At 32.9% G+C, this 10,043-nt stretch overlaps 1 protein-coding gene across 1 annotated transcript; it reads right to left on the minus strand.

The window, feature by feature from the left end:
• Nucleotides 1–8,775: 8,775 nt before the first annotated feature.
• On the minus strand, nucleotides 8,776–9,680 carry LOC146946955 (uncharacterized). Its single transcript, XM_085748342.1, has 4 exons — nucleotides 9,513–9,680; nucleotides 9,135–9,402; nucleotides 8,948–9,044; nucleotides 8,776–8,860 (listed from the first exon to the last, which is right to left on the minus strand). The coding sequence occupies exons 1-4, from the start codon at nucleotides 9,678–9,680 to the stop codon at nucleotides 8,776–8,778; spliced, it is 618 nt and encodes a 205-aa protein (XP_085604468.1).
• Nucleotides 9,681–10,043: the final 363 nt, after the last annotated feature.

Raw genomic sequence — 10,043 nt, forward strand, 5'->3', positions numbered from 1 at the left:
ACAATCATCGTGACCGGCGCACGAACTAGATCATTCTAGCCCGGCAAGCCTATTAATCAAACTTGACAACTATAATAAGTAAATAAAAATTTCAATTTGAATTTCATTTAAAAAAATATTCACTGAATTTTTGACAGAGTTTCCTCTGTATTTTCAACATTTCCAAGATGTAAATCCTGTTTTAAAAACCTGTTCTATCAGCCAAAATCTCCAAATAACATCTTTATTTCCATACTACTTGTACAACTCAAAATAAAACATCCTAGACATCCAAATAGCTGCAGATACATCAATTGATACTAGAATATACCTAAATAAAAAGTCGGCCATCAAAGACGAAACACCCCTACTAGAAATCACCTACGATATCTAGCATGTGTGGTAAACTTGGCGTCGGATATATTGAAATTATAAAATAAATAAATATTCTATGAACAAATCATATAATAAATATAGTCATACTCATAACTTTAATCATAAACATAATACTAATCATAAACATATATCCAATCTATCGTATTCTGGTATAGCTTATACTTTAACATACTTATTTGAGTATGTCTCTGATTCTTTTCCGATAACAACTAGTTTCGGCTAACTAAGCCGAAGTTCCATAACTAAAATTTCACATTTCCAACTATTGGTAAAAATGCCCATGAACTATTGTTTTGTAGCTAATTCATTCTAAACATAACTTTCATGTTAATATGTGTATGCTATGTTAGTATTCATGTTGGAGGGTCCTTAGAATTTTTCCTTGGTTCCATAATTTTATTTTTTGTTCTCTTTCAAATATTATTTGAATAATTCTTGACTTAAAATTTCATATCATTAATTATACATTTCATTCGTTACTATGAGCCGTGCCTCATAGGCTACATTATCTCTTGTTGTAGCAAACGGAGTTTTCATATTCGTTACTATGACCCATACGTCATAGGCTACATTATCTCTCGTTGTAGCAAACGGATAAAAAGTTCATTACTATGACCCGTACGTCATAGGCTACATTATCTCTCATTGTAGCAAACAGATAAAAATTCATTACTATGACCCGTACGTCATTGGCTACATTATCTCTCGTTGTAGCAAACGGAGTTTTTTTCTCAATTTTCTTATTTCTTTCTTTCTTTTTCTATGAGCATGTTTCTCATTTCAATTTTTCTCCTCATTTCCATTTTTCTGTGATTTTCTATAATTCGCTGTGAGCATATTACTCATAGGATTCATTTCAAATTTTCTTTCAATTCTTTACTATAATTATATACCTCAATCGCGTCAATAGAATTTCCCTCGAACATTTATACTAGCATAAACATACTTATTAACATAAAAGAGATTTTAGAATAAACTAATAAGGATACCGAATTCAGAAATAATCATTCTACTATCTTATATTTATTCTATTTCAAATATACCATTCATATGGCATAGTAGTCATGCTTGCACAAAAGATTAAAAATTAACATACCCCTTTTGTAAATTAAACTAGCCCACAAATATAGGAAGATTCATCTGTTAATGGAGTGATGACATGCTAGTAACTTGTAGTTAGGTTAAACTAAAACTAACCTCTGTTAGTCAACCACACAAACACTTACTCAAAAACACTTCACAGCAGTAAAAGAAAAATATGCAATCAATGATCAAATGGTTACTTTCAAGCTACAAGTACATTAAAATATTATTTCTAAAGAATTCTATTTCTATTGCTTTTATATCACAATTTTCTTCTGAATGGGCTACTTCTCATTGAACACAAGCACTTTGAGTACAAAAGTGACCCAAAAGAGTTAATTACATGGAAGGTTAAACAAGGATTCAACCATACTCAATGAATGTCACAAAACAAAAGGACTTTTCCGAAAATTTAAACAGGGAATTGGAACAACCAAAGAAAAACATATACTACTATAATCAAGTTATTCTTCTTTTAACAATACTACCATAATCACAATATTAAGGTACCGCTCTGCATATTCAAGTTCTTTTTCTCCATCTTTCTTATTTAAATTAATTTATCCCCTCCATTGATCCTAAATCAAACACATAGTTTATCTAATAACAACTAATTCTCTTCTTACATAATAGATATAAATAGTCTATCATGAAAAACATACTAATTTCTAAATCTACCCAATTTTCATAAGGTTCAAGTACAACCACTTTTAACAATAATACTCCAATTTTGATCACCAACTCATCTCACTCACATTAGCAATAAACCATCAACAATGATCATCAAACAAAATTCTCTAATTAACTCCTTTCATGAACCAAGCTACTCTAAAATGAAATTATCATAGAAATCATATCTTTAACACACAATTCACATACCCATAAAGCTTAATCAACAATTCATACTATAACAATTCAATTCAAGCTTAAATTTAGGATTCTCACCTTCTTTAAAATAACTCTTACTAGTATAAGCTTTCCCAGCTTTAGCTTTTAGTTCAAACTTTGATCTTAGCAACCAAAATAGAAAACTATCATCAACTTCACTTACCCTTGCATACAAAGCTTAAATCATCCTATCCTTGCAAGACTCCCAATTTCCTTACAAGAAGAATGAGGTTTGGTTGACTATAGGGAGAAAGGTAGGAGAAATGAAGCTTGAATTAGATTTTAATCATGGTAAGGATCAACTTAGAACCATGGCATGTTGGATTGCTTACTCTTGTTTGGATTAATTTGTGAGGATTGGAAGATGTGGGGGTGAGGGCGTGTAGCTAGAGAGTGGAGGGAGAAGGAGAAAAAATTTTGTAGTCAGAAAAGTGTAGAAGAATGGAGAAGGAATGAACTATTGTTTCATAGCTAATTCATTCTAAACATAACTTTCATGTGAATATGCGTATGCTATGTTAGTATTCATGTTGGAGGGTCCTTAGAATTTTTCCTTGGTTCCATAATTTTATTTTTTGTTCTCTTTCAAATATTATTCGAATAATTCTTGACTTAAAATTTCATATCATTAATTATACATTTCATTCGTTACTATGAGCCGTACCTCATAGGCTACATTATCTCTCGTTGTAGCAAACAGAGTTTTCATATTCGTTACTATGACCCGTACGTCATAGGCTACATTATCTCTCGTTGTAGCAAACGGATAAAAAGTTCATTACTATGACCCGTACGTCATAGGCTACATTATCTCTCGTTGTAGCAAACGGATAAAAATTCATTACTATGACCCGTATGTCATAGGCTACATTATCTCTCGTTGTAGCAAACAGAGTTTTTTCTCAATTTTCTTATTTCTTTCTTTTTCTATGAGCATGTTTCTCATTTCAATTTTTCTCCTCATTTCCATTTTTCTGTGATTTTCTATAATTCGCTGTGAGCATATTACTCATAGGATTCATTTCAAATTTTCTTTCAATTCTTTACTATAATTATATACCTCAATCGCGTTGATAGAATTTCCCTCCAACATTTATACTAGCATAAACATACTTATTAACATAAGAGAGATTTAGAATAAACTAATAAGGATACCGAATTCAAAAATAATCATTCTACTATCTTATATTTATTCTATTTCAAATATACCATTCATATGGCATAGTAGTCATGCTTGCACAAAAGATTAAAAATTAACATACCCCTTTTGTAAATTAAACTCGCCCACAAATATAGGAAGATTCATCTGTTAATGGAGTGATGACATGCTAGTAACTTGTAGTTAGGTTAAACTAAAACTAACCTCTGTTAGTCAACCACACAGACACTTACTCAAAAACACTTCACAGCAGTAAAAGAAAAATATGCAATCAATGATCAAATGGTTACTTTCAAGCTACAAGTACATTAAAATATTATTTCTAAAGAATTCTATTTCTATTGCTTTTATATCACAATTTTCTTCTGAATGGGCTACTTCTCATTGAACACAAGCACTTTGAGTACAAAAGTGACCCAAAAGAGTTAATTACATGGAAGGTTAAACAAGGATTCAACCATACTCAATGAATGTCACAAAACAAAAGGACTTTTCCGAAAATTTAAACAGGGAATTGGAACAACCAAAGAAAAACATATACTACTATAATCAAGTTATTCTTCTTTTAACAATACTACCATAATCACAATATTAAGGTACCGCTCTGCATATTCAAGTTCTTTTTCTCCATCTTTCTTATTTAAATTAATTTATCCCCTCCATTGATCCTAAATCAAACACATAGTTTATCTAATAACAACTAATTCTCTTCTTACATAATAGATATAAATAGTCTATCATGAAAAACATACTAATTTCTAAATCTACTCAATTTTCATAAGGTTCAAGTACAACCACTTTTAACAATAATACTCCAATTTTGATCACCAACTCATCTCACTCACATTAGCAATAAACCATCAACAATGATCATCAAACAAAATTCTCTAATTAACTCCTTTCATGAACCAAGCTACTCTAAAATGAAATTATCATAGAAATCATATCTTTAACACACAATTCACATACCCATAAAGCTTAATCAACAATTCATACTATAACAATTCAATTCAAGCTTAAATTTAGGATTCTCACCTTTAAAATAACTCTTACTAGTATAAGCTTTCCCAACTTTAGCTTTTAGTTCAAACTTTGATCTTAGCAACCAAAATAGAAAACTATCATCAACTTCACTTACCCTTGCATACAAAGCTTAAATCATCCTATCCTTGCAAGACTCCCAATTTCCTTACAAGAAGAATGAGGTTTGGTTGACTATAGGGAGAAAGGTAGGAGAAATCAAGCTTGAATTAGATTTTAATCATGGTAAGGATCAACTTAGAACCATGGCATGTTGGATTGCTTACTCTTGTTTGGATTAATTTGTGAGGATTGGAAGAAGTGGGGGTGAGGGCGTGTAGCTAGAGAGTGGAGGGAGAAGGAGAAAAATTTTTGTAGTCAGAAAAGTGTAGAAGAATGGAGAAGGAATGAACTATTGTTTCATAGCTAATTCATTCTAAACATAACTTTCATGTGAATATGCGTATGCTATGTTAGTATTCATGTTGGAGGGTCCTTAGAATTTTTCCTTGGTTCCATAATTTTATTTTTTGTTCTCTTTCAAATATTATTCGAATAATTCTTGACTTAAAATTTCATATCATTAATTATACATTTCATTCGTTACTATGAGCCGTACCTCATAGGCTACATTATCTCTCGTTGTAGCAAACATAGTTTTCATATTCGTTACTATGACCCGTACGTCATAGGCTACATTATCTCTCGTTGTAGCAAACGGATAAAAAGTTCATTACTATGACCTGTACGTCATAGGCTACATTATCTCTCGTTGTAGCAAACGGATAAAAATTCATTACTATGACCCGTATGTCATAGGCTACATTATCTCTCGTTGTAGCAAACAGAGTTTTTTCTCAATTTTCTTATTTCTTTCTTTCTTTTTCTATGAGCATGTTTCTCATTTCAATTTTTCTCCTCATTTCCATTTTTCTGTGATTTTCTATAATTCGCTGTGAGCATATTACTCATAGGATTCATTTCAAATTTTCTTTCAATTCTTTACTATAATTATATACCTCAATCGCGTTGATAGAATTTCCCTCCAACATTTATACTAGCATAAACATACTTATTAACATAAGAGAGATTTTAGAATAAACTAATAAGGATACCGAATTCAAAAATAATCATTCTACTATCTTATATTTATTCTATTTCAAATATACCATTCATATGGCATGGTAGTCATGCTTGCACAAAAGATTAAAAATTAACATACCCCTTTTGTAAATTAAACTCGCCCACAAATATAGGAAGATTCATGTGTTAATGGAGTGATGACATGCTAGTAACTTGTAGTTAGGTTAAACTAAAACTAACCTCTGTTAGTCAACCACACAAACACTTACTCAAAAACACTTCACAGCAGTAAAAGAAAAATATGCAATCAATGATCAAATGGTTACTTTCAAGCTACAAGTACATTAAAATATTATTTCTAAAGAATTCTATTTCTATTGCTTTTATATCACAATTTTCTTCTGAATGGGCTACTTCTCATTGAACACAAGCACTTTGAGTACAAAAGTGACCCAAAAGAGTTAATTACATGGAAGGTTAAACAAGGATTCAACCATACTCAATGAATGTCACAAAACAAAAGGACTTTTCCGAAAATTTAAACAGGGAATTGGAACAACCAAAGAAAAACATATACAACTATAATAAAGTGATTCTTAACATTTAACAATACTACCATAATCACAATATTAAGGTACCGCTCTGCATATTCAAGTTCTTTTTCTCCATCTTTCTAATTTAAATTAATTTATCCCCTCCATTGATCCTAAATCAAACACATAGTTTATCTAATAACAACTAATTCTCTTCTTACATAACAGATATAAATAGTCTATCATGAAAAACATAATAATAACTATACTACTAATTTCTAAATCTACCCAATTTTCATAAGGTTCAAGTACAACCACTTTTAACAATAATACTCCAATTTTGATCACCAACTCATCTCACTCACATTAGCAATAAACCATCAACAATGATCATCAAACAAAATTCTCTAATTAACTCCTTTCATGAACCAAGCTACTCTAAAATGAAATTATCATAGAAATCATATCTTTCACACACAATTCACATACCCATAAAGCTTAATCAACAATTCATACTATAATAATTCAATTCAAGCTTAAATTTAGGATTCTCACCTTCTTTAAAATAACTCTTACTAGTATAAGCTTTCCCAACTTGAGCTTTTAGTTCAAACTTTGATCATATCAACCAAAATAGAAAACTATCATCAACTTCACTTACCCTTGCATACAAAGCTTAAATCATCCTATCCTTGCAAGACTCCCAATTTCCTTACAAGAAGAATGAGGTTTGGTTGACTATAGGGAGAAAGGTAGGAGAAATCAAGCTTGAATTAGATTTTAATCATGGTAAGGATCAACTTAGAACCATGGCATGTTGGATTGCTTACTCTTGTTTGGATTAATTTGTGAGGATTGGAAGAAGTGGGGGTGAGGGCGTGTAGCTAGAGAGTGGAGGGAGAAGGAGAAAATTTTTTGTAGTCAGAAAAGTGTAGAAGAATGGAGAAGGAATGAATATTTGTCACTTTTTTTTTAAAAAAGAAAAATCTTGAATAGCAAGATTACAATTCTACCCCTTGCTTAAAAAAATCTCATGGATGGATATTACACAAAAACATGCCCAATAGAAAAAACTGAAGATTACAGATGACCAAGGACAATCGAACACATCCAACGTAGATTGTATCTAGAAGAACAGGACGAAGAGTATATAAAATGTTATAACACACGAGAAAAAAAAACTTCCTCAAAACACCAATATCCAAACAAAGCCTCCATCAACCAACAAAAAAAGGCACAACGAACAGGACTCTGAGGCACTTCAACCGAAATACAGCCTTCTCCTGCCAGCCAAAATACCAGAGTTCAGAAGAGGGGCAAAGCTGCAGCGCAGTGGTTCAACACCTCGTCATCAATGTACAAGCAATCATCAACACCATCCAAAGTAGAAACTTCACCAATTTCAAGCGGAGACCAGGGGGAAAACATGGGTCGGAAAAGGCACTGCTTGCAAGGAAACAAAAAACATGGCAACACTAAACACACCCACGAGAAAAACACGATACACAACGGTATACAACAACAATCAAAAATCAACAGAACAATACCTTAGATGGAGTGTAATTGAAACCAAGAGAAATTATGTCATCCATTGAAACACTAGATAAAAATATACGTTCTCCATCATAAACCCGGCAGCTAGACCCCTGTTGATGGGAAGGGACTCGCACCTTAAAAGCAACATCATCCTTAGAAGGCAGCAAAAGGTAAGGATTTATGTGAACCTTGATCCTCTTCAAAGCAAAAGAACAAAAAACGTCATAACAATAGGAAAAATCCAGACAGAACGAAACAGCAACAAAGGAGAGGAATCCCAATCTTCGAACCATCAACAACATGACCGGGCAACCTCACAACCATGTTAGACATAGCATCCTCGAACAACAAAAAATTAGCAACCCTAGTTCCATCGTCAACAACAACCCTTCCCTTCACCCTAACCCAAATAAACAACAAAAAAGATAAACAACACGATAAAAAAATTGAGCCACACAACGGAACAACACATAAAAGACAACAAAACATACTTTGGGACAACATCAAATATCCTGAGACAACATTGATAACAGTAGTATGATCCATCGAAGAGATGCATAACCCGTCCACACTTACAAACAGGAAACCACCATGCCTCACTTTCAAGAACCTGAACAATCTTTCCAACCACAAGGAAAACACCAGTCTCCACACATGTACTCAACTGAAACAAAGTCTTCCTTGGATATTTCCTAACCACATCAGCACAACTCGAATATCCTCCCATGTAATTTTTTCCCCAGCTAAAATCCTTGATATTGCCACCATCACAAGATAACCTAAACAAACAACGATCACAATAAGACAAAAAAACAGACCAAGGCACAACAAAAGACCCATAAAGAATTTTAGGGAGAAAACAATCAGGGATGAAAACGAAAAGAAAATACCTGACTTTCATCTGAACAAACTCCGCTACTGCAGGATTTAAAAAAATCCGGCTCACACCATCAACAAGCCGCAAAGTACGAATCCCTAAGGTAAATAAATCAAGCATGAAACAATCAAGAATCAACTATAAAACAAAACAAAACCATTAAACAAATGAACAAAGGCAATTACCAACACTATTTGAGACACGAACGAACTGCAAGATAACTATGGGCAGTCCCTCCCAGCAGAACGAAGCAACCCTTGAAATTCATCAGCGTGCAGCCCAAAAAGAACACACCGAAACTTGTAGCTATTTTAAATGAAACAAGACACAAAAAATAAGCAAAATAGAACCACACAAGACCAAGTCAAAGAACAAAAAACAAAAAACAAGGACCTTTCATCAACCAAATCAACAAGAACCATTTTAGTCATGACTCCATCCAGATCTATATTTTCCCCCGCGGATACGCCAACCACGAGACCGTAAACATCTATAATTTTAACAGTTTTAATTAATCAAAGCCCAAACAAAGCACAAAAAAAAATGTCTAACAAAAACATGACATACAAGCGACACTTACCAATCAAATAAGGGTATTGACCACTAATGCTGGAAATATCATGACCAGAAGCAATAGATAAATCATAGGTGGGTATGGAAAACTCAATAGCAGGACAGACAACGGTTCTTAAATCGAAGAGCAATTTATAACGATGGGAAGTGCACAACAGTGATCCAACGTTAGGCAACACAGAGAAAAAAGACATCTGATACACCTTGCCTTCAACCAATCTATCCCTAAACAAAGACACCAACCTCCTCAAAACCGTTGCCTGAATCCGATCCCTCTAACTATGGAAATCACATTCGATCAAATAAAATCTATAACCAAACACAAAAACAAACAAATATCCAAGAACAAATGATGATTCAAAAAAGTACAGTCAGGAGAACTTACAAATTCATCAACCAAAGTAATTTCAAGGGAAGAAACGTCATCAGAAACACCATGACCAGTCACCTCCCAGATCCTGACAACCCTTACCCGGAGCTTCCAATCAAACCTCCCAGACCTAATGGCAGAAACACAGTCAAGCGACGACGTCCCATTCAAAGACAAAGACATCGCTGAAGAATGAAGAGGGTATAAGAAACCCAACGACCAACACACACAAAAAAAACTCAGAGATAACTTAGATATGGTCTTAGAGCATATATATATATATATATAAATACTTTAATACATCATTATAGACTATTTTATTATAGATTATGTTAACCAAACTCATGGTACTTTATTATATCCAAGACATATAATATAACACCACCACGTCCAAACAAAAGAGACCTTTAATTTCTATAAAAAAGAAAAAAGGGAAATTAGTAACTGTAGTCCCTGAATAGGAAATGAGTAGTCACTTTAGTCCCTGAATGCAGAGAAATTGCAAAATAGTCCCTAAATATAGACTTTGTTGGTCAATTTCATGGA

Source organism: Medicago sativa, chromosome 2 (assembly GCF_051527215.1).
Source record: "Medicago sativa cultivar Bolivia chromosome 2, Bolivia_mono, whole genome shotgun sequence".
Classification (NCBI taxonomy): domain Eukaryota; kingdom Viridiplantae; phylum Streptophyta; class Magnoliopsida; order Fabales; family Fabaceae; genus Medicago; species Medicago sativa.